Source organism: Bos javanicus, chromosome 9 (assembly GCF_032452875.1).
Source record: "Bos javanicus breed banteng chromosome 9, ARS-OSU_banteng_1.0, whole genome shotgun sequence".
NCBI classification, from domain to species: domain Eukaryota; kingdom Metazoa; phylum Chordata; class Mammalia; order Artiodactyla; family Bovidae; genus Bos; species Bos javanicus.
Window position 1 is genome coordinate 94031972 of NC_083876.1, and position 25830 is coordinate 94057801.

General features: G+C 45.2%; 1 protein-coding gene across 4 annotated transcripts in view; it reads left to right on the forward strand.

Moving 5' to 3' along the window:
* Positions 1-847: 847 nt before the first annotated feature.
* Positions 848-25830, forward strand: part of ZDHHC14 (zinc finger DHHC-type palmitoyltransferase 14) — a 292047-nt gene continuing 267064 nt past the window's right edge. For all 4 annotated transcript variants that reach the window (XM_061428413.1, XM_061428415.1, XM_061428414.1 and 1 more), the window contains exon 1: positions 848-1185. In XM_061428413.1, coding sequence (XP_061284397.1) covers positions 941-1185 — 245 coding nt within the window. In that variant the 5' untranslated portion in view covers positions 848-940. The remainder of the gene's footprint in view (positions 1186-25830) is intronic.

A 25830-nucleotide genomic window follows, 5' to 3' on the forward strand; every position in this document is an offset into this window, starting at 1 on the left:
GTTCGGAGCTCGGCGCGCGCGCCGGGGCTCAGCCTTGCAAACAAGTGTCTGTGGCGCTCGCCCCGCGGCCCGGACACAAGCGCTTCGCCGCCCCCCGGCGGCCCTCCTTGTGCCGGGCCTGGCTCCTATGGGGCAGGACCGATCCAGCCAGCCCCTGGGCGCGCAGTCCTCCACCCGCCGCCGCCGCCGCGACCCTCGGGCCGGGCGGCCCCGGCAGCTTCAAGCGGGGGCCGCGGACTCCGCTCGGCTGCCAGGCGCGCCGGCGCGGGGTCGCCGCGCGATCAGCGGCGCCCAGGCTGTCGCCGAGCCCGCTCCCGACAGAATAACGTGCTTGGTTTCCCCACCCACCCCTGGGAGGGGTTGCTGGGGCCGCGAGCGGCCTCCCAGTTTCCATCGCTCTCTCCTGGGGAGGATCCGCCGCCGGGAGGAAGGATTAGAATAAACCTGAACCGCGGCGCAGAAGTGGCTCCCGGGGAAGCCGGCGCCGGGGCCGCCGCCTCGTGTCCCCTCGGGGCGCAGCGCTCGGGGGTCGGCGGGCCGGAGCCCAGGCGCGGCCCGCGGGCCGGGGGCAGCGGGACCGAGCGAGCGGCCGCGCGAGGGGGCGGGCGCGCGGCCCACCGGGGGCGGCCGGGCAGCCCCCTGCACCCCGCGGGGGCCCCGAGCCCCGGCACGCGGGCTGGACGCGAGCGAGGACCGCCGCCGCGGGCTGCGGGCGAGCCCCGTCCCTCTCGGCAGGGGATCGGGCTATGACAGCTGGGCGCCCCAAAGGGTTAACCTGGGTGTCCTCGGCAAAGTTGTCGCCGAGCCGGGAGCCCGCGTAGGGGCCGCGGCACCAAGGCTCGGGGGGCGGCCGGGCGGCCGGCGGCGGTCGTGGCTCGGCGGGGCCCGCGCGGCCGGGGGGCTGCTGGGGGTGTGCGCCCCCAGCCGGCTGCCCTCGTGGATGCCTCCCGGCGGCGGCGGGCCCATGAAAGACTGCGAGTACAGTCAGATCAGCACCCACAGCTCCTCCCCCATGGAGTCGCCCCACAAGAAGAAGAAAATCGCGGCCCGGAGGAAATGGGAGGTTTTCCCGGGAAGAAACAAGTTCTTCTGCAACGGGAGGATCATGATGGCCCGGCAGACGGGCGTCTTCTACCTGACCCTCGTCCTCATCCTGGTCACTAGCGGACTCTTCTTCGCCTTCGAGTAAGTGGCAGCGAACGCTTCCCCGACGCCTGCACCCCCTCGATCCCTGACCCTCCCCTCGATACTTTCGTTTTCTAGAAGCCTTATCTGTTGTATATCGTTATATAATACAGACAACCCCCCCCCACCACCTTTTTTTTTTTTTTTCTTTTCTTTCAAAGGTCTGTTTGCTGGTCCGTCCCCAGAGATAATGTAGCTCTGGCTCGGGCTCTAGAAGTGGAGGACAGGGCAGAGGGGGACACTTGGAAGGTGTATCTGCCTTGTTGCTCCCGAGGGTTGAGTGGCACTTTGGCAGGTGGCTGATTCTTGGCGCTAGCCCGATTCCTGGAGTTTGGGGAATAGCAGTCCAGCCCAGATGTAGCCTTCTGTAGGAAGCGGGAAGGAGGTAGATCCATAGAGGGGATCCACAGAGTTGGCTTCCGTTCCTATTCAAGAGCTGTAAGGGCATCATGTTAAACTCGGCTTCCTAAATCTTCTAAACGTCTTTGCTGAATATCGAGAAATCTTGGTTGGTTGAGGTCTCAGAGTGTAGGCCACCCCATGTTTCATTTTTCATTCCCCTTTAGATGTTCACTCTTGGTCAACAGTTTCTGATTTACTATCAGGTTTCTAAACGCTTCACTGTTTTTAAAAAAGTTTCAATAAAAAAATGTTCCAAGCAAACACTTTTCCCACCCCTTCCTGATATTTGCAAACAGGTTAAAAAGGAGACTGTAGGCCTGTTTTCAGGAAGAGTATGACACTGCATGGTAACTTCTGACTCCAGAAACAATACTTGGGGACTTTAGAGCTTTAACTGGAAAAAAAAAAAAAAAAAGTACATGCATGTCTTCTCTGTTTTCAGGAAAATCAGATTGGCTGGTAGCAACTATCCTCCTGCCAACTAATGAGGGATCTTCTTACTTATTAATAGTATTAGATAAAGTAGTTTAACCACATTCCAGAATCAATTTCAGTTGCTCTTATTGGGTCCAACATTTGCAATGCAACTTCTTATGTAATTCTTGGTATCTGATGTTCAATGAAACTTGTAGCTACTACTCCCCACCACCATTTAAAAAAAAGCAATATATTTATTGGGGGTTCTTTGCTTTTGCTGTATCCTGGTTATTATGGGGCATGATAATGCTTCCTGCTTCTGTTGGGTAGGGTTCATTAAAACTTTCTGTGTGTATTTACTTTTGTCTCTGATAAGTATTAATAGGCTCTGATTTTTTGCCTGATGTTTGATATTCCAAATGCTGTCTCAGTCAGAAATGGATGACAGTGTAATACTATTCACTTAAAGCCCTCTGACTCTGAGGGGAAGCATTTTGCATCTGAACATTGAGCCACGATGAACAATTTTAACAGGATTGAGTTAGAACAGGTGAGGAGAGAGAGCTCAGATGTAAGCCTCCGCCTCCCCCAGCCTTTCTTTCAGACAGCCCCTCCATTTCTGACTATGCAAAATGCTTAGGTCTCTCCCAGAGGTTTTAACTTTGGTGCACCTTTGAGACTAGCTGGTGGAGTCTGTCGAGGGGACAGAGGGCTGGAGGGTCAGGGTGTGGAGAGGCTTTCCGAATGACCCGAGAATTGCCCTGTTGTTGCTGCTTCTGTTCTCCTTGCCTTCATCCAGAGTCATCCTCTGGTCCTTACAGACCTGGGCAACTGGAGCGAGGGGCCATAGTTTGCAGCAGAGTCGTAACACATTTCGGCACTGACTTGATGATTCCATATGGCTGAACAGAAACGCCATTCTTCTAATGGCGGCTTTCATTACAGGGGGTCCCCTAGACAGTGTTCACTGTGTTCCTAATGTTAACAAAGTTTTCAGTGGATCTGTATTGCCATCTTTGCTCTTTTTAGTAAGGTTAAGAGTGGAGAAAGTGGATGAACTTTGTGATTGCATTGCACAGCTTCAGCCACAAGTGTGTTACATGTAGAATCATGAATATTTCATCTTCTCTAACACAAATCCCCACAGGATGGTTAGGGGTCCCCTCCAGTTATTACTCACCATCTTTTATTTTCTTCTTTTCACACACTGCTTTTTACTAAACCATCATAAATTCATTTCTACTTCTTCATCTCTCTGTGTGTTTCTTCCAAGAGTTCCCCAAAGTCCTCACTAGCAGGTTGTTGGGGATTTTTTTTTCTGCGTCAGTGTTAATGGATGGCTGTAGGAATAAACATGTGCACTGGGATTTTGTTAGCTACTGTCAGCAGCTTCATTTTTAGATCGGCTCTACGTGTATGTGTATCTTTGGTGTCCATGAGCGTCACTTCAATTAGGTGATTTCAGATTTCAAGGAAAGAAGGCTCATCGCAGCGCGAAACCTCGGTTGCGAAAAATCATAGGGCCATTCAAACTATAGAATATTATGCTTTGGCAAGAATATTTGTCCCTGTATTGCTTTTAAGTTCATTACCGTTGGTAATGCCAGAGTGAAATTAATTTGACAGAGTCTCAGAGAACCAATTAGTCACATGCTTGGGAAATGAAATGCCAGTAGACTAACAGAGATCAAGACAGAATGCCAGTTTTGTTTTGCTCATTGTCTGCCCTCCTTCTGCCGTTCCTCAGTTATTTATTGAGCATATACTATGTGGTTGCCTGTTTTGGTGAATTTCATGTCTGGATAACTTTAATATTAGCAGAGTTCCATTTTTAAACATTAGACTCTGTGCTTCTCCATTCTGTCACACGAAGGCAAATATGAAATTTGAAAATAAGACATATAACTTCTAAACTCAGTTTTAGACCTCCTTTTCCTGCAACTCTTCTCCACCCCACCTCTCCTTTCTAACCGTTAGCAGATGGACAGGGAAGTGGACTTCCTGGAATGCAGCAATAGGTATTGATACTGTCTTCAACCCTGGAAGAAAGGCCGGGTAGAATGTTATTCCCAACTTGAAGATGAAGTGACAGAGGCTTGGAAAGCAACTGCCTAAGGTCACACACTAATTAGTGGTGGGGCTTCAGGCAGCAAAGCCTGTGACCCTTCTGATGGTCTGGGCTGCTCCTCTTCCATGTGTAGAATAGTGGTTACAGGTGTGTGTGCATATTGGCCAGACAGATCCCAAGATTCTGCCCAGAAGTATGACCCTAGACACATAATTTGACTCTCCTAAGCCTTAGTTTCCCAGTCTGTTAAATGGGATTAATAATATCGACCGTTAAATGTTGTGAAGATTAAAAGAAGTATATTTAGTACAGCATCTGATATGTACCATCTACTCATTAGATGGTACCTATTATTAGAGAAGGGCTTCCCAGGTGACATTAGTGGTAAAGAACCCACCTGCCAATTCAGGAGACGTAAGAGATGTTGGTTTGATCCCTGGGGAAGATCCCCTGGAGGAAGACATGGCAATCCACTCCAGTATTCTTGCCTGGAGAATCCCATGGACAGAGGATCCTGGTGGGCTATAGTCCATAGATTCAGAAAGAGTCTGACATGACTGAAGCAACTTAGCATGCATTATTAGAGCAATAGCCTCCCAGGGACACTGGTCCCCCTTTCTGAGAACCTGTGAAGGAAGAAGTATGGGGGTTATGAAGCAAGCATGACAGGGATAGCATATTAGGGCTGAAAAAATGTGGAACCATGCAGCCTGCGGTTGAAACAGAGGAGCAGCTTTGCCCCCGCCCCTTTTATCCAGACCCTGAGCAAGAACAGGGGAAACCTCCAAGAAGCAGGGACCGGATTTCATTTCCATTTTTGGAGCTACCATCTCAGAATGGAGAAGACAGAAAGAAAGCAACTAGAAGTCCACCTAAAGCAGCTCTCCAGTCTTTGCCAGTTAGGGCAGGGCTGTTTACCTTTGGGCATCTTTTATCTGACTTATAGAGGGCTGGTCCAAAGTGACAGCATTCCATGGGTGTTTAAGAGGGAAGGGAGGAGGTTGGTTGCAGTGCTATTGAGATGTCTCTCTATTCCTTGCACTTATTGAGGGCTGGCTCATCAGAGACTCTCTGCAGCGTCCTCAGACTCACACCCCCAGAATAGTCATTTGAAAAGATCAGTGAACATTATCAATTTCTTTCTCTCTGACATACACACACACAGCCCACTTTAGAGTTGAAAATTTGAAGGGAAAAAAAGCAAAAGTCTTTGGTCCTAAAGTATTGACCTTTCATAGTCTCTTGATCACCAGGGCAGAAAGGAGGAGATGAACTGGGGTGCACATGATGTTCTTGTTTCCAGGAGCACCCCTTGAGGCCAGGGGAGCAATGCTCAGATCTTGGAGTTGACCGTCCCCTGCTCCTGTGCTGTCACCACGGACAGTTTGGAGATGTTACTAGAGCTGAAGCTGAGATTGCGTTAGCGTTCTTAAATTTCTCCTCACTGAGAAGTCCGTTGGTGATTCTTTAAAAAAAAGTCATGTTTTCTTCTCTCTTGTCGTCCCCTTGCCTTCCTTCCCTTCGTTACTTCCTCTTCCTCCTTCTCCTCCTTTTTTTCCTTTCTTTGGCTCCTCCCCTCTGAAATAACTGGTAAATAATTGGTAGTCACTGGAACTGGAGTCCTGTTTGCCTTGAAGATGGAACAAGAGACTGTCCCCCATAAACAAAAGTGTGATTTCCAATAATAATGTCTCCCTTTTAGATTGGAAATCCTTTATTATCTAGTAGAGGGTACTGCCTTATAATATCTAAAGATAACCCATTCATTATGCGTGATTAACACGTGGAGAAGGAAATGGCAACGCGCTCCAGTACTGTTGCCTGGAGAATCCCATGGACGGAGGAGCCTGGCGGGCCATGGTCCGTGGGGTCGCAGAGAGTCGGACACGACTGAAGTGACTGAGCACGCACGAGACACATAAATTCCGTGGGGATAGGGACTCTGTCTTGTTCACTCGTACTCCCCCAGAATTTATAGTAGCACCTTGTGCATAGCAGGCTCTCAGTAAATATTTATCATTTAATGAAATAATGGTAAAATTGAAACACACTGAAAAACAACTTCTGTGTGCTTTGGTTTTTCATTTTGTAAAGTTGGGAACTTTAATAAAATGTAGAATTAATAATATCTTATAGAACATTTGCCTCAGAAACATTGATTATAATGTAATTCAGAATCAAATATCATCCTTTTTCAAATGCATCAGTTGAAACAGAAGAAATCAAAGATTTTCTTGGTTACTTAGAAACTAATGACAGAGTTGGGATGTTCTCTTCACTAACCAAGATTTCTATTTTTTTTTTCTGTAGGTTTTAACTAAACGCTTTAAACAAACAAAGCACTCTGTGATATATATGAAGGTTACCCAACAACCAGCAGCACCTAGAATAATTTTACGTTTTACAGGGTCTTGACTTTGGATACTTGAATTTATATAATAGGATTCTTAAGAATTCTATCACCTCTTATATTTCACTGTTTTCTCTTAGCTAGTGACACCACGTTATGCAAAAAGGACTCCTGTAGGTTCCTATGATAGGGTGATGATCGTCAGTTATTTAATGGGCTGTATCTACATGCATGCTTGCTTGCTCAGTTGTGAACGATTCCTGTGACCCCGTGGATGGTAGCCCACCAGGCTCCTCTGTCCATGGGATTCTCCAGGCAAGAATACTGGAGTGGGTTGTTGTTTTCCTCCTTCAGGAGATCTTCCCAACCCAGGGATCAAACCCACGGCATCTCCTGTGTCTCCTGCATTGCAAGTGGATCCTTTACTCCGCTGAGTCATCAGGGAAGCCTGTGTCTACATAACCTGGAGACTTTTCTTTTGCAGTACAATGCTGCTCATAATTTATTCAAAGCAGAGTTATTATTTCTTAGCAAGGGAACTTAAATTCAGGGTTTCAAGGAAATGTGCTCCTTGTTTTGTAGATGAGGTTGTTAGGAAAGGGAAAATGGTGGTGGTCAATAGATGCTTATGGTCTTCCCAGTGACTCAGTGGTAAAGAATCCACCTGGCAATGCAGGAGACACAGGAGGTTCGGGTTCGATCCCTGGGTCAGGAAGATGCACTGGAGGAAGAAATGGCAACCCATTCCAGAATTCTTGCCTGGAAAATCCTATGGACAGAGGAGCCTCGTGGGTTATAGTTCATCGCATTACAAAGGGTTGGACATGACTGAGCCCCAAATCAATAGATGCTTTAATTAGATACACCCAGAAATTTGAATCTGATAAAATGTCAGTTGGTTCAAGTAAGAGCTGGGGACCTTCTTAATGCTTTTATTTAGTTCTTCACTAAATATAAAAGTTGGTCCCAATTCAAACTAATTTTTATAAACTGGATGATCTTTCTTCTGTTTACCCCCTGTTTAAAAAATGTAGTATTAGATTGATACAGAAGATTGTATGTAACACACCTGCAAATTTGAAATAAAATATTATAAAGAGCACCCATGAAACTGCCACTCACTCAAGAACCACATTAATATCAGGGCTTCTGAGTATTACATCCTCTGGGTTTCAGCCCAGGGCCATAAATTCCCTGAGGTCATCAGTACCTGAGCTAGTCATTATTAATGCCTTGCCTTTTTACCCTCAAGCTTGTTGAATGTATGCATTCCCCAATAATAGATTGTTTCAGTTCAGTTCAGTTCAGTTCAGTCGCTCAGTCGTGTCCGACTCTTTGTGACCCCATGAATTGCAGCACGCCAGGCCTCCCTGTCCATCACCAACTCCCGGAGTTCACCCAGACCCACGTCCATCGAGTCAGTGATGCCATCCAGCCATCTCATCCTCTGTCGTCCCCTTCTCCTCCTGCCCCCAATCCCTCCCAGCATCAGAGTCTTTTCCAATGAGTCAACTCTTTACATGAAGTGGCCAAAGTACTGGAGTTTCAGCTTTAGCATCATTCCTTCCAAATAACACTGAGGACTGATTTCCTTTAGGATGGACTGGTTGGATCTCCTTGCAGTCCAAGGGACTCTCAAGAGTCTTCTCCAACACCACAGGTCAAAAGCATCAATTCTTCGGTGCTCAGCTTTCTTCACAGTCCAACTCTCACATCCATACATGACTACTGGAAAAACCATAGCCTTGACTAGACGGACCTTTGTTGGCAAAGTAATGTCTCTGCTTTTGAATATGCTCTCTAGGTTGGTCATAACTTTCCTTCCAAGGAGTAAGCGTCTTTTAATTTCATGGCTGCAGTCACCATCTGCAGTGATTTTGGAGCCCCCCAAAATAAAGTCTGACTGTTTCCACTGTTTCCCCATTTATTTCCCATGAAGTGATGGGACCAGATGCCATGATCTTCATTTTCTGAATGTTGAGCTTTAAGCCATCTTTTTCACTCTCCTCTTTCACCTTCATCAAGAGGCTTTTTAGTTCCTCTTCACTTTCTGCCATAAGGGTGGTGTCATCTGCATATCTGAGGTTATTGATATTTCTCCCGGCAATCTTGATTCCAGCTTGTGCTTCTTCCAGCCCAGCATTTCTCATGATGTACTCTGCATATAAGTTAAATAAGCAGGGTGACAATATACAGTCATGACGTACTCCTTTTCCTATTTGGAACCAGTCTGTTGTTGCATGTCCAGTTCTAACTGTTGCTTCCTGACCTGCATTTAGTTTGGCTTATTTTTCTATATAAAAATTTTGAAGGGACTCCCCTGGTGGTCTGGTGGCTAAGGCTCCATGGTCCCAATGCAGGGGGCTCAGGTTCAGTCTCTGAATAGGGAACTAGATTTGCATGTTGCAACTTAGAGTTAGCCTGCTACAACTAAAGATCCTGAATGCTGCAACTAAGACCTGGCACAGCCAAATAAATAAACATAAATATTTAAAAAATGCATATAAATAAAATTTTCTTATATATAGAAAAGTAATGAAAATCTTTTATTTAAAAAAACTCTCCCTCCCTCCTCTCTCCTTCCCTTTTCTGACCTGTTGAAGAGTAAGTTTCAGATGTCATGCTCTTTATATCCATATTTTTCTGCATGTAATTCTTACAAGAAAGGATATTCTCTTATACACACACAGTATTAGTATCCATTTCAGGAAATTTAATATGGGTACGATAGTCTACATTCAAACTTTGCCTCTATCCTAGAACCAGTGGTTAAAGTTTATCATCGTGATATTTGTTTTCTGTTTATCTGTTTTTTTCTCTTTTCTTCCTTCTTGCCTCCTTTTAGATGAATTGCCTATTTTTAGCATTCTATTTTATTTCCTTTAAAAAATGTGGGCTATATTTCTTTGTATTTTTTTTTAGTCGTTGTTTGAGAAATTAGAATATGCATCTTTACTCTTTAATAGTCTGCCTCCAAATAGTAATGTTGAACTTCAAAACTAATATGAGAAACTTATTATAGTTCCACTTCTTTCACCCTTTGACTCTTATTCTCATATAGTTTATATCTGTGTATGATACAAACCCAATAATGTGATTATTTAAAAGCGGTCAGTAGTATTTAAAAGAAACATAAATGTAAATAAATATATATATATAAAATGAATAGACCTTAAAACAAAACCTGTACACGTATATAAAATCTAAAAGACACATACACTTGTACATATATGAAAAAGCGATAACTTTAAGTAGAATTTTGTATTTATTCTCACATATGTACCATTTCTGGTACTGTTTATTTCTTTAAATGCATTATTTCTCTTGGGCCAAAGCGCGTTTTAGCAGTTCTTGTGTGCAGGTCTGCTGGTGACAAGTTCTCTTAGTTTTTGTTTTGACGGTGGTTCTGCCTTCATTTTGAAAGGATGTTTTCACTGTATATAGAATTCTAGTTTGACAGTTTCTTTTTTTCCTACCAGGACTTTGAAGATGTTAGCCCATTGTCTTCTGGCCTCTTTAATTTCTAAGATAAGTTAGTTTTTATATTTTCTATTTCCCCCTGTATGTAATGGGTGATTTTTTTTTTTCCAGCTGACTTTCTTTTTTCTTTTTTCAACAGTTGAATGAAGACATACTGAGGTGTGGTTTTTCTTATAGGGATCCTGCTTTAGATTTACTAAAGTTTCTTGGATCTGTAGATTGATATCTTGAAGTTTTGGTAACTTTCCGTCCACTGTTTCTTCAAAAATTTTTTGTCCTATTCTCTCTCCTTGCCTGGATCTTCGTTAATTTATGCATGATACCATATTATATAGTCCCATACATCTTGGATTTTTATAATTGTTTTACTTTTTTTTTCTCTTTGTGTTTCAGTTTGAATAATTCCTGCTGGTCTGTCTTCAAGTTTACTGATGTTTTTCTCTGCTGTGTCCTGTCTATGATGAGCCCTCTTTGATACCTTACTTTTTGTTCTGAGCATTCCTGTGTTTGAAAAACTAGTTTTTAAACACGAGTTAAGAAGAACAGTTTCCATTCTTCTGCTAAAAATTTCTGTTTGTGTCCATAATTTCTACTGGATCCTTTAACACATTTTTTGTTTTTTGGTAGTTATTTTAGAGTCCTTGCCTTACGATGCAGTATATCATCTCTGGATCCACTTCTTTTGGCTGTTTCTTCTCTTGACTGGGGCTTACAGTTTCTCCCTTCTTTGTGTTCCTCATAATTTTTGATTGCATGCTAGATATTGTGTGTAAAAGAATTGCAGAGGCTTCAGTAACTTAAAAGGGCATGGACTTCTTTCAGGCCAGCAGTGTGTGGGCTGAGTCAGTCTCATTTGTAATTGAAATGGGTGTGACCTTTGGTGAAGCTTTAGTTACATTCATGTAATCACTGACTTCAGATATTTTGAGGGAAGAATAAGAACTTTCCCTTTAGCAGGGACTGGGATCTGAATCCTGATAAAAACTCTTAATGCTCCACAGCTCAGCACCAGCTTACTGAGCTGTGGGAGATTTGTTTTTCAGGCAAAATGCCAGCTTTTTGGGTTACTGGAGAGCTTTCTTTGTAGTCCTGTCCCTGCGTCTGTACCTAGGACATCTCTTTCTGCCCAGCTGTTTGCTCTCAGCTTTTGAGTGGCTGCTACAGTGCCCTGGGTAAAGGCGTGAAGTGCCTGAGAGAAATTCTTCTCATTTTTCTACGCTCTGACCCCTGCCCTATCCTTGGGAAAGGTCCCATAAGTGTCAGGGCAGATCTTTCTTAAGTGTCCTGCCCCATCCCAAGCTTTTGGTGTAGTCTTGCCTGTATTCGGTGATGATCCACAGGGAAGAGTTGGCTGGTGGTACAGACCTACTCTGTGGCTGAGTCTCCTTGGAATTCGAATCCATATAGCAGTCCACATGTGGCCATTAGCCTGGTTAAAATTTTGCTGGTTTTTCCTTAACTCCTGTTTATGGTGGATTCGTGTTCTCCCTGCCATTTGGTAGGAATGAAAGCTACTCTTGGCCTTTTTTTTCTTTGGGGATGGGCTTGACACATTTATACTTCTTTGCATCCTCAGCTCCCTGATATATTTTAAAAACTGTGCTTTTGTAGCTAATCTGGCTTACTCTCATTGACAGAGTGGGAGTGATTGCTCTTACAACTTTCAACTTGTGATTTTTTTTTTAACGTAATGTTGTGTTTCTCAGATTCATTTATGTTGTTGTACATCTATGTAATTAGTTTTTATTGCTTAAATATTTGGTTTGTATACATATGCTCAATTTATTCATCATACTCTTTCTAATATTTCTTTGACTTCTCACTGGTTCTTGGCATTTACTTTCACTTTATAGAATATGCAAGACTGCCTCCGCATAGGCTTTGATTTCTTCTGAAGGGTGTCCTGGCACTGCCTGTGATATCTAGACCCAAATGTTTAGGTCTGGGTAACAGAGAGTTTAGCATGGGATGCATTCTGTTATGCTTCTACATGATGATATTAATAAAATATTTATAAAAGTGATAAATCATGACTATCAATTAACCATTGAAGTTGTATACAATTAAGAGCAAGGTTTAAAGAAATAGACATCCTTACTATTTGACCTAAGTAGTGCAGTGGTAAAGAATCTGCCTGCTAATGCAGGAGACATGAAAGAGGTGGGTTCAATCCCTGGGCTGGGAAGATCCCCTATTGTAGGAGATGGCTACCCAGTATTTTTGCCTGGAAAATTCCATGGACAGAGGAGCCTGGTGGGCTGCAGTCCATGGGGTTGCAAAGAGTCAGATATGATTGAGTATACAGGTATATGATGAGTGAGGTACTTTATCACAGATTTTATCTTCATCATCATAGTTTGATGCTAGTTTTTAATAGATTTCAAGAGAAAGCTTTAGGTTTTCCCCCCTCATTTACAACACTCTAGGTTTGGAAGCTCTTCCCTGATCTCATGCCTGACTTAGACACAGCCCCTCAGAGGACTTGTAGTTAAGATTCTGTTATTGACCTCTTCTCATGTAGCTGCTTTTCTTTGACAGTCCTGATAGAAGGATTTCTGACTGAACCTGCCAGCCCTCCCTGCTCTTATAGACTCTTTGGTCTCCCTGCTCTACTTGAAAGAGAAAAGTCTTTTCCCCTTTCGTGATCGGCCCAGAATGAAGGGAAACGTGATGGCTGTGTGTGTGTGTGTGTGTGTGTCTCCTTTTCTCTGGACTCCATTTCTCCAGGCGGTAGAGGTTGTCCTCTCCTTCATTTAGGCTTGTTTTGATCCCTTCCTCCTTTACCCTTCCTCTGAGAGCTGTCCTGCCATTCAAATGGACTTCCCCGTGGCCCCTAGAGAGTTTGGAAGTCCACTTGCTTTCAAGGGAGACTGTTTTATTTTAGAACATTTTAAACATGTTTGACCAGAACCAACTATTAAGAAATGTGAATTTCCATACATCTTCAAACTGGGCTTTCAGAACTTCTGACTTCAGAGGCCAACTGCCTGGTCTTTCTTCTGAGAACCATCAGAAGGTGACCAGGCTGGGCAGGGTGGCTGATAGAGGAGGGTGTAGCCAACGGTCTCGGGGGCTGGATGTGGTCTGCCTGGAGATAGTCTTATCAGTGGGGGAGTGGCTGGCTGTCCCTCTCATTTGGGAAAGAGCTTAAGCTTTAGAGTCTGCTCTCTTTTGGTAGCTTTCAGGTGCTTCTGATGAAAACAGAGGAATAGCTTATTTTAACACAAAACACTGGAGTCTGTGAGAGGCGTTAGTTCCACTTGCTGTGATGGAAAATTACTGCGTCTCCTTGTACAGATAGCAGAAATAGGTTGGGTCCCCACAGTGTGTGTTCCTGGCTATTTCCTTGACAAAATCCAGTGTCCTTCCTCCCCACGCCACCCTCCCCCCTCCCCCGCTGGCCAGTTTTTCTTTTTCTCTCAGTGATATAAGAGTGTGTGACTATTTTTTTTTTCTCTCTCTCCTTTTTTTTTAAAAAAAACTTTTATTTATTTATTTTTGGCTGGGCTGGGTCTGCATGCTGCGTGGGCTTTGCTCTAACTGCGGTACGTGGGTTTCCCATCGCAGCAGTTCTCTTACTGTGAAGCACAGGCGTGTCTCGGGCGTGCAGGCTTCAGCAGTTGCAGCTCCTGGACTCTGGAGAACAGCCTCAATAGTTATGGCGTGAGGGCTCCGTTGGCATGTGGCATCTTCCCGGATCAGGTATTGAATCCGTGTCTCCCGCATTGGCAGGCGAATTCTTTACCACTGAGCCACCAGGGAAGCCCAGTGATCTGATCTTTCAGCTTATATAATCAATGGCACTTGTTGTCTTGAATGGTACTGTTTTGGGGTTTTTAATGCTGTGAATTTCCCATCCATCCCTTCTTGATGGCAGATAAGGGCATACTTGAACATATAAGCCAAAGTGAGGTTACATTCTGCAGCTCTATATAGTCTGTTGGTCTTTCTACCCAGGGAGAAGAATTCTGTACTCAGGTTGTCTCACACCTATCAACTTGATATAAATTTCCCTGCTCCTTTTTAAGATAGTGAGCCATGCAAATTAAACTCCAGAATGGTCCCAACACACACATTCAAATGATGATTTCTACTCTGTTCAGGAGAGCTGCTGAGTTCATGTTTATGTACCTATTCCATTAGCTTTAAGCATATTTTGCATAGAATATTTCAAAAGGTATGCTCTTGTCTTTTAAAAAATAAATAGATACTGAAAGACAACTCTGTCACAAAATTATTATTTAGTCAGGATTAACACTGAATAACATTGTGTAACAAGAACCTCTTTGGCTCAAAATAAAAAATGGTAAAAACTATTACTTAGAATTATTAATTATGCCTTTATGGAAATAGGAAGCTATTATATTATATATTTATATATATATTTTTTAATGTGGGCCATTTTTAAAGTTTTTATTGAATTTGTCACAATATTGCTTCTGTTGTTTATGTTCTGGTTTTTTGACCTTGAAGCATGTGGGACCTTACCTCCTCCACCAAGCGACTGAAAACACCCCCCCTGCATTCTATTTTCATTTAGAAGTTGAAGTGACAGCCAAACAGAGTCCCACTCATTTATAACTAAACTCTTCCGCCTCTTGGCTGTGGATAGTTAGGATTGATCGATCGGGCTAATGTCGTCTCCTAGAACGTGAGAATAATATTCTCCTTTCTAAAGAAGGTGTGAAGTTGTTGATTTTAGACTGTTGTATGGGTTTGTTCCTGCCACCCAGTGTTGACCCTAGTTATTTTCAAGAAAAATACGAAACGTTCCTGAGTGGGAGCCTGAATCAGCACACAGGGGAGAGCTGCAGCTTGGAAACAAGTGAAGACGCCTTTTCCTTTCTCCTGAGTCTCTCTTTCTCCCGTATGAGTTTTCTCTTGCTGTCGCAGCAAATCACCAGACACTCAGTGGCTTAAAATGACCCAGATTTATTATCCAACAATTTTGTAGGTTAGAAGTCCAACACGGGTCCCCCTGGACTTAAGCCTAAGTGTCCGCAGGGCATTCTCTTCTGGAAGTCCTTGGGTGGTGTCCACGCTGGCGCCTTTTCCAGCTTCTGAAGCTAATGTGCAAGCCCCTCTCTGCCTGTAGAGCCATCAGTGTCCCCTCTCTGGCTGCTTTCCTTCTGTAATCACACCTGCCTCTGACCACAGCCAGGAAAGGCCCTCCACTCTTACGAGCAGACTTCCCTGGTGGTCCGGTGGCTGAGTCTCCGTGCGCCCAATGCAGGAGACCTGGCTTTGATCCCTGGTCCGGTAACTAGATCTCACGTGCTGCAACTAAAAGATCCCCCATACCACAGTAAAGATCTGATACAGCCAATTAATTAATTAATTAATAATAAAAAGAAGAACTCATGTGATTAGGTTGGGCCCATACCCAGTATAATGCCCCAACTCAAAGCCTTTAATCACAGCAGCAGTCTCTTTGGTGATGTTAGGTAACACATTCACAAGTACCAGGGTTAAGACTTGAAGGTCTTTGCTGATGCTGCTGCCAGGTCGCTTCAGTCGTGTCCGACTCTGTGTGACCCCACGGACTGCAGCCTACCAGGCTTCTCCGTCCATGGGATTCTCTAGGCAAGGTCTTTGGGTGGCTGTAATTCTGTCTGCTACACCCCCAACCCTTATCATTTCCATATTAAACTGGGCTTGAAATGCTGAAGACTTTTATACAGCCTCAAAGAAGGGCTTGTTAATTAGACATCATAAAATGGGTACACAAAGTGGGCCCCTTGATTATTTGCAGAATTCCACAGAATTCCAAATGAGATGAGGCAGAGTATCTCAGGGACGGACTGAAATTGACTCACCTGGTTAACATCACAGGTAGGGTCCCCAGGGAAGCCGACTCTAGGACAGATTTGCCTGTAGAGCATTTAGCAGGGAGCACTCTCGGATCAGCACCTGTAAGGGGGCAAAGGGAGCTGCACCGGGTAGACAAAGTCACTGTCAAGTCTGTGGCCCATCTTTCTGGCCGAGGGAACAGACTTTTATACCCCTGCATTGAAGGCAGGAGGAGAAGGGGACGGCAGAGGATGAGATGGTGGGATGGCATCACTGACTCAATGGACATGAGTTTGAGCAAACTATGGGAGATAGTGAAGGACAGGGAAGCCTGGCCTGCTGCAGTCCATGGGGTCTCAAAGAGTTGGACACGACTGAGTGACTGAACGACAACAATTAACCAGTGTTAGATGTTGACTGCCCCAGGAAGGGGACACGACCTCTGGGGGTTTCTGAGATAGACTGTCTTGAAGCTGGCATATGCCAACATCCCCAGCAGCTGGGGGCATGTGTGCTTCTTTCCTGAAAGAATAGGTGGTGGGGTGGGAGCGGGAGGGGAGGACGATTATCTGTCTGCCTGATGACAGCATCCACTACAGTTAGGCACAACTGAGTCCTGCAGGTAGCTCAGCCGCCCGGAGGGATGACCCAGGCTTTGTGGACAAACCAGCCGCAGGGAGAAAGAGGGAATCCAGCCTAACAGGCGGAGAAGGCGATGGCAACCCGCTCCAGTACTCTTGCCTGGAAAATCCCATGGACAGAGGAGCCTGGTAGGCTGCAGTCCATGGGGTCACTAAGAGTTGGACACAACTGAGCGACTTCACTTTCGCTTTTCACTTTCATGCACTGGGGAAGGAAATGGCAATCCACTCCAGTGTTCTTGCCTGGAGAATCCCAGGGACGGGGAGCCTGGTGGGCTGCCGTCTATTGGGTTGCACAGAGTCGGACAGAACTGAAGCGACTTAGCAGCAGCAGCAGCCCAACAGGCAGCAGGCAGGATCAGGGTGGCCCAGAGATTCAATCTTGTTTGGAGACAGAGAGATGTGTCAGTGGAGGGCAGGGTCTTAGGCTCAAAGGCTGAGGTTCAGTGAGAAGTTTGATGCCCGGGGGGCTGGATGGGGCTCTAAGTGCCAGGAGAGGCTCTTGTTCTTGAGGATTCGAGAACAGAGAACCTGACAAGACCAAGGTGGGGATGTGTTTCCAGGACTGGACATGGTGTCAGAGTAGAGTCGCAGCCTCCTGGCAGAGGGAAGCGCCCCCAAAGGCGGGGCTTCTCTGGGTTTGCGTCTAAGGGCCAGCCTGGGTTTGGGGATAGAAAAGAGTAATGATGCTAGAAACCAGGCTGAACTTATAACTCAGTTTCTTTCTGAGTGCATCAAAGACCTGTCTCCCCCAAAGAAGATTTTTAAATATTCCATTGTTTTCCTCCCCTCGATCTACCTAAGACAGGATAATGGAAGTAATTAGTGATGCTCTAGAAAAAGACTGGGAAGTACTGTCTGTTCTGAGTCAGGAAGACTGGAATTATTTTATAGGAACACAGTACATTGTATCCAGTGAAACTATTTCTTCTTTAGAACAAATATCGCCATTCTTACTTATTTTCCATTTTTTTTCTATTTGTTTAGAGAAAGGCATTTTGTAGTTAGAGTGATTCCATTGTCAATAAGGCCGCTGTTTGCATCTCCATGGACCAGCACAAGGGAAGAGAGGCAGAGCTTTGCCTGTGTATCTGTGTGATTAACATAAAGTTTGACAAATAGCCTGCTCACTTTCTCAGGATCCACAGGTTAATTCAGGCTCCAGAGAAAAAAATGGCTTTACTTGAAGTGTCTGGTCTAATACACTGATCAACATAATGACACTTAAGGAACCTGTATGATTTTCTGGAGAGAGCCTTGTCCTGGAGAGTGGTGGGGCGGAGCCCGACACAGCACAGCCCTGCAGGCCTCCCTGGGCTCCCCAGCTCCTTGTCTTCTGTTCTGCTGCCCCCCGCCGTGCGCCCACCCACCGCGGTGGTGGGGGTGGGGGCCTGAGTGTTCCCTCTGCACCCAACATTCCAAACTGCGGCTTTTTCAGTCTTTAGGAGGGTGACCTACACCGAACACTACATCCCTGATATCCAGGACACAGTCCCAAGAAGAGATGAAAATTGTACAAAGCTGCCCTTCTCTAACCGTGCGCAGGGAGCCTTATTCTATTCTACCCTATTGTTTTATTCTAGGATATTTCACATAAAAATGCCTCTTGACCCACTGAATAGATTTCATGACCCATAGCCTAGCACCCTCCACATGCTGTCCCCAGGCCTCCTGTCTTCACCCCCCACTGTACTCTCCATCTGACCTCCTCCCACTTGCAACCTTGCCCGGGTGAGGCCACCCGCAACCCATCTTTCCTGCTCTTACTCCTGCCCACGTGCCTCCCCAGGCCTTCCCGACGCCCCGGATGGTGATTCTTCCCACGTGTCTGGCAGGCAAGGTGCTCCCTTCCTCTCCGAGGACCGTGGGCTGGATGAGCACTCAACCTGGCCCGATGGCAGTCCCTCTGTTCCCGTGCCTCTGGACTGCTGGGAGGCACAGGCAGGCACCAAGTCAGTGCCTCCGGAGCTGCATGAAAACGATAATGTCCTTGGGTGACGGGCCAGCTGAAACCTGCCTTTCCAAGGTTCTGACATCTGTTTCCAGGTTCCCATCCAGGCGTGGAGTGTTGGCGTCAACCGCCTTCATTATTGATGTGTCAGACGCTGAAGACTTTCTGCAAGAGGCACTGCAGGAACACCAATAACCCAGCATTTAGACGTAGAGGTCAAAGATAGAAAGCTGATGTTTCAAGTAATGGACTTCTAAAAACTATTTTTAGAAGCACAGAAATATGTAAACACAAGTAGTTATCAAAATAATGCTTTTCCCATGATTCATGTTGACTCTGGTCAATCTCTTGGCAAACCGTGTTCTAGAATTTTACTCGCTGCATCTGGGAATCCTTTTCTTTTACTTCTGATTTTGTAATAGTAGAACTGTTTTTTTTTTTTTTTTTTAACCTCCCCATTTTGCAGATGAGAAAACTAAGGCCTGGGAGACTAGATGACTCATTCAAGGTAACACAGAGGCCTAACAGCAGAGGCAGGGTGAGAATGTATGTCTTCTGATTGCCAACCTAGGCCTCCCCTGCCCATCATCCCTTCTTGAGGTAAGGGAGGTAGTGAGAGGAAGTGTGATTTTTCTCCATCCTTGTAACTGTCAACAGATCTTGTCTTCAAGATGAAATCCTTTTGAAAATTAAAAAAAACAATTTTTTTCATGTGGACCATTTTTTAAAGTCTTTATTTAATTTATTACAATATCGCTGGTGTTTTTGGCTATGAGGCATGTGGGAATCTTAGCTCCCTGACTGGGGTGCGAACCCGCACTCCCTGCATTGGAAGGAGAAGTCTTAACCACTGGATCGCCAGTGAAGTCCTGAAAATTTCTTGCTTTAAGCTTGTATTTCTTCCTTGGGAAAAGTGATGAGTGAGCCGCTATTTCATCCCTCATTCTCAGACCGGTACATACTATTGCATTCTGAACTGTATCTGTTGCATTTCACGATAAAGAATTACGTTCATCTTCACCTGAGTTCATAGAGTTGGCTGTATTTTATAGCACCTGCTTTCATTAAAGTCTAAGCACATGCAAGAAAATGCAAATACAGTTCCTAATAAGCGCTCTTGGATGGGAGAGGGGTTTTTAACAAAATTTCTTTGTCTTGTCCCTTCCAGCAAATACCATTTTGCTGTTTCACCATCTATGATGAAAGTAAATAACCTTCTAGGTAATGAACAAAAGACTACATTTTGTGAAACTTGTGGTCATTTAATTGGATTAGAATGAAATAGTCACCGGTGTTCCTTTATTTTTTTCTCCCATTTTTTAAAACCTTATCAGCCTGTGAAGGAAATGGCAACCCACTCCAGTATTCTTGCCTGGAGAATCCTGTGGACAGAGGAACTGTAGGGTCGCACAGAGTCGGACACGACTGAGCGACTTCACTTTCACTTTTCACTTTCATGCACTGGAGAAAGAAATGGCAACCCACTCCAGTATTCTTGCCTGGAGAATCCCAGGGACAGAGGAGCCTGGTGGGCTGCCATCTGTGGGGTCGCACAGAGTCAGACACCACTGAAGCGACTTAGCAGCAGCAGCCTATGAAGGGGCCTTCCCAGGTGGCACTAGTGGTAAAGAACCCGCCTGCCAGTGCAGGAGACCCAGGAAACGTGGGTGCGATCCCTGGGTCAGGAAGATCCCCTGGAGCAGGGCATGGCAGCCCACTCCAGTATTCTTGCCTGGAGAATTCCCATGGACAGAGGAGCCTGGCGAGCTACACTCTAGGGTCTCAAAGAGTCGGACGTGACTGAAGCCATGTGGCACACACGCAGCCTGTGAAGAAGCCAGTTTCTTTCTTCCCTGACCCACGGACTCAAGGCTTCTAGGACCCAAAACTCCTGCACTATTGCTCCCTTAAGCATTCCAAAGGGCTGGCCCGAGAACCCTGCCTTCATTTATCATGTTATTTCTCTGGGAGAACACATTCCCACTTTCAAACTCCCGACGTAGGAATTAGCTTTGGGTGCTGCCTATTCACCAGAAAAGAAAGCTCATTTCTCAGGAGCTGATTAGCTAAGCAGAGCTCATTAGCTTAGCTTAGTTTAGCAAGTATGATCTCATTAGCTAACGTGATATCATAACACACATGCTCGCAGTGGGTCGGGGAGAAGGCGAGGCGGCCAAGGGAGGCAGCTGGCCCGCTGCGGGGCTGTGGGCCCCGGGGCTCCTGCTAGACCAGTGGCAACCTGCGCCCAGACGGTGCCTGGTGCAGGGGGCACTGCCAGGTGCACAGCCCGAGACTGGTACCCAGTGTGGCACGGGGGCGCTGCCTGTCAGTGCCAGGTGCCTGTGAAGGGCTTTCGTGCTTTATCTTGCTTGATCCTCACACGACCCGGACGCTCGCTGCTGTTATCAGTCCTATTTTACAGATGAGAAAACAGATTGAGTCACCGGTCATTGGAGCCTGTTGTCCATAAAACAGCGTTTGCTAAAAGTGGCAGATGCCTGTTTTGGGCCGAGGTGTAGGGCCGGGGAGTTTGTGTCCTACTCTGCTTTAGTCCAGCAATGATTCAATATTCTTTGCTCTCTAGAGACATCCTGCTACTGACAGAAGTAGACTGTGAGTAGATACTGTGAGTTGCTTTATGGAGAGTCTCTCTCTGCATTTCTCTCCAAAGTGCAGCTATGTGGGACTTCCCTGGTGGTTCAGTGGTTAAGACTCTGCACTGTCAGCACAGGGGATGAGGGTTCAATCCCTGGTGGTGGAACTAAGATCCCACAGGTGCTGCCCAACGATGAAAAAAAAAAGGCACAGCTGTCTGAAACCTCAGGTTTTTCCTCTAAACGTGATATAGTAATAGCCTCTGGCGGTGATTGGCGGAGAAAACATTTCTGGAGCTTTTAAGCACTGTGCTTAACTCACTGCCACAGATGACTTGTTTTAAAATAAACTTTTAATTTTAGTGTGTTTTTAGACCTACAGAAAAATTGTGAAAATAGGTAGCTTTTTAATTTGCTTGTTCATATTTCGCCTCTTCCTCGTATGCTCTTTAGCCATTGATAGATTTTTTCTCCTTGGGTGTTAAGAGCTCATGAGTAAATTCTTTATGCACTACTGGCATCTCAGGAAAAAAGATATACACAAGTACATTAGAAACAGTGGGTGAAAAAAACAATTCTCCCAAGTCAGCCTGTGCTGTACATTCTTCCCCGCATGCCTTCAGAGGTGGTGGAGTTCAACTTTGGTGTGTGAAGAGCAGCAAAGCTTTCTCTCCTCTGTTTCCTTTATTTTCCTGGTTAATTAAAAAAATATATATATATTCCAAGTAGCTCAGGAACATTTTATCTCAAGGTCTGACTCCAGAAATGTGAAACAAGGAGAGACACCCATCTGGGAACATTTTTGTATCTCCAAGATCCTGTGCGACACCTAAGTAGGTTCAAAAAAGGTTTTTAGTATTCTTTCCTCATCAGTTCAGTTCAGTTCAATCGCTCAGTCGTGTCCGACTCTTTGCGACCCCATGAATCACAGCATGCCAGGCCTCCCTGTCCATCACCAACTCCCGGAGTTCACTCGGACTCATGTCCATCAAGTCGGTGATGCCATCCAGCCATCTCATCCTCTGTCATCCCCTTCTCCTCCTGCCCCCAGTCCTTCCCAGCATCAGACTCTTTTCCAAGGAGTCAACTCTTCACATGAGGTGGCCAAAGTACTGGAGTTTAAGCTTCATCATCAGTCCTTCCAAAGAAATCCCAGGGCTGATCTCCTTCAGAATGGACTGATTGGATCTCCTTGCAGTCCAAGGGACTCTCAAGAGTCTTCTCCAACACCACACTTCAAAAGCATCAATTCTTCGGTGCTCAGCTTTCTTCACAGTCCAACTCTCACATCCATACATGACCACAGGAAAAACCATAGCCTTGACTAGACGGACCTTTGTTGGCAAAGTAATGTTTCTGCTTTTGAATATGCTATCTAGGTTGGTCATAACTTTCCTTCCAAGGAGTAAGCGTCTTTTAATTTCATGGCAGCAGTCACCATCTGCAGTGATTTTGGAGCCTAAAAAAATAAAGTCTGACTGTTTCCACTGTTTCCCCATCTATTTCCCATGAAGTGATGGGACCAGATGCCATGATCTTCGTTTTCTGAGTGTTGAGCTTTAAGCCATCTTTTTCACTCTCCACTTCCACTTTCATCAAGAGGCTTTTTAGTTCCTCTTCACTTTCTGCCATAAGGGTGGTGTCATCTGCATATCTGAGGTTATTGATATTTCTCCCGGCAATCTTGATTCCAGCTTGTGCTTCTTCCAGCCCAATAAATTTGACCAATAAACCTGACCAAGTGTATGTATGATGATGATTTAGAAAGTATGTTGTGTTTCTAATAACTCCACTACATATTTGCATAAGTAACTGAATTTGGAGCAACGATTTACTCAAATAGAAATATTTTTTTTTATCATAACAGCCTAGCAATGGTTTCACTTTACAAGTGAGGCTGTGGTTCAGTGTTTAGACATACTGATTGATCTGAAAAAAAAATAAAGCATTATTAAAAGAAACTTTGTCATGATTTTGTAATAATTCAGTATGGGGTATCAGCTGAGAATTCTGGGTAATTATTCCCCAGCCCCACCCCGCTGTGACCTGTCTTTTCCTCTTTGTTCCCTTTTCTATTTGGAATATGCCACCCTTGGCATCATTTGTTGAATTAAGTCTTGTCCTTTTGAAGGAACACTCTTTTAAATATTAATTCCCAAGGGGAGAGGTAATACGTTAAGTTTGTATTATGCCACCTCCAGAGTGTGTGTTCACTTGTCTCTTTCTTACCAGGCCTGGGGCTGTGAATAGGAAGCTACTTTGGGGGATGGTAGGGATGGTGTGGTTTGACTCAGAAGGGAGGGGCCCTGAGAAGCACAAAGGAAGAGGAAGTAGGTTGAAAGGATTCCAGCCAGAGTCACAGGGTCCCGTGTGTCTGGCCATTCTGACCCTGTGATGGGTTCACAGGTTTTGCTGTAAGTGGGGTCATGATTATTATGTTGAGTTTATGATGCTGATAGACCAGGACATTGAATTGATATGCCTTTGGTTGAGTATGATTTCAGAAAAGTTTAGCTCCAGAAATTGGATGGAATTTGGCTTGTTGAGTTAGTAGAGGACATAGTCCTAGACTCAGAAGGAATATCTGTTTAAGCCAGAGGTTTCCCAAAGAGCATCCTGATTGCTCCGTCACTTATATGGTACCTTTGTGTAAATTGGAGAAAGTCATTCCTTCAAGGTGGTTTGTTTCCACCTGTCAGTAAATTATCACTATGTAAATATTTTTTATTAAAACAAAGACATTTCTATGCTGGAAAATTATTAAAGCTATAACTCTGTGATGTCTACAGTGTGAATGCTGCTGCTGCTGCTAAGTTGCTTCAGTCGTGTCTGACTCTGTGCGACCCCATGGACTGCAGCCTACCAGGCTTCTCTGTCCATGGGATTCTCCAGGCAAGAACATTGGAGTGGGTTGCCATTTCCTTCTCCAATGCATGAAAGTGGAAAGTGAAAGTGGAAAGTGAAAGTGAAGTTGCTCAGTCGTGTCTGCCTCTTAGCAACCCCATGGACTGCAGCCTACCAGGCTCCTCCATCCATGGGATTTTCCGGGCAACAGTATTGGAGTGGGGTGCCATTGCCTTCTCCACAGTGTAAATAGTGCCCCTTAATTGTAATGCTTTTGTTTAGTGCCCAAGCTGTACAACTGAACAGGCAGCCCTCCTTCTTTTTCTCTAGTCTTCCTCTTCTTCCATTTCTTCGGCAATGATGAGTCCTCACTGACCTACCAGCCTGAAGTGCAGAAAAGCCTGTGCCTATCTGCAGGTCAGAAAAGGAGGCAGGGAAAAGGAAGATAGAGTCCTGCTTGTCGAACATCCAGGTATCCGCCATTAGTGTATGCATTGGCTTTTCATTTAAGCAGCACCATTTTCAAACCTTGGATTGGGAATGCCCTGGATATATAATAATATTTCCATAAATATAAGGGGTACCCATGATGGGCCAGGAATTTGGATGTGTGCACGCTCAGTCGCTAAGTCGAGTACAAGCAGCATCCCAGAGGTGACGTCTGGATGGGGAGCCCTCCACCCCACGGTACGGTTGTCATTTGGGTGAAGGTCCTAGGCATGTCATATTCTCCCAAGGTTTTGCTGGCCTGATTTCCCTTTGTTCAGCAAAAATTTATTGGCTGCAAGAAAACTTCCCATCTATCCCTTAGAAGGAAAACACACTCTTAATGTTCTTCCCATTATGAAATTAAATTCTCCAAATAATTGTCTTAGACTGCTTAGACCAAGCTATTTTTCACTGGAGAGGACACAGAAGCTATCTCAGGCTCAAAGTAAAAGCAAAAAAAAAAAAAAAAAATGAACTCGGGTGCTTTGGCCACATGATTATAATAAAATTGGTGTACTTTCAAAAAGGGCAGACCTGGGTGCCTATGTGTTCATTTAATTAGTCTGATGGGACAAGCACTTCTTGTTTGCCTGGCTCCATGTTCTGTATTTATTTCGAGTTGATTAGGATGGCATGTGAACTTGGAAGTAAATAAATTTTGATTGGGTGGATTGCTTGGCTAAGTAAACTCACCATCTACTTCTCAGAAATCAAATAATCAGGAAGCAGGTTGTTTTTCTGTGAGTGCTCTGTGCTCTTGTAAGTACTGTTGTCATGTGGCTAGGAAATATGAGAGTCTTTCCTCAAGAAATGATAAAGGTCAAAGGTAGAACTGGGCCCAAGAAGGAGCCAGATATATTAATGATGATAAATCTTTAAGGGGTCATTTTGTTGGCTGGATCTGATATGAAGGGGATATGTCTGTTTTATACATCCATTTTCAGCTAGGATTAGGCTTGTTGTGGATAATAAAAAAAAACACCCCCCAAGTAACTGACTTGAGATAAACGTTTATTTTTCTCCCATATAAAATGTTAGAGGTCAGCAGTGCAGGCCAGGCAGCTCTGTCCCACAAGGTCTGCGGAGACCCAGGCTCCTCCCTCTTATCCTTTCCTTATTTCCTGGGATGTCACCTTTGTTCCTGTGATCAAGATGGCAGCCAGGGCTCCAGCAATTGCATCTGAGTTCCAAGCACCAGGATGGAAAAGAGAAGCAGAAGAAGGGGCCAAGAGGGACCCCAACTGACTCCTTTAGAGCTGCTGCATGGCCTCCCCCCTTGCATTCCATCTGCCATGTCTTGATCATCAGGTCCTACCTACCTGCAAAGGCGATTGGGAAATGAGTCAGATCTGAGCTTCTGAGTGCCTGCTTGACCTTCTATGACAGAGGAAGAAGGGGCAAACTGTTCTTCCTGCCTCTGTGTCTGGGGAAGTGGCTGTGTTGAATTCACAGGGTGGCAGTGGATGGCACCTTCTGAGGCCAGACTGGGTGGGACAGGAGGCGGGCCTTCCGGGGCACTGATGCCGGGGCTCCTCATCCTTCTGGTTTTGGAAGCTCTGATTGGATGCTGCCTCCTGGGAGCCAGGTCACCCTCCCCTGTGGCTGCCCTCCGCTCTTCC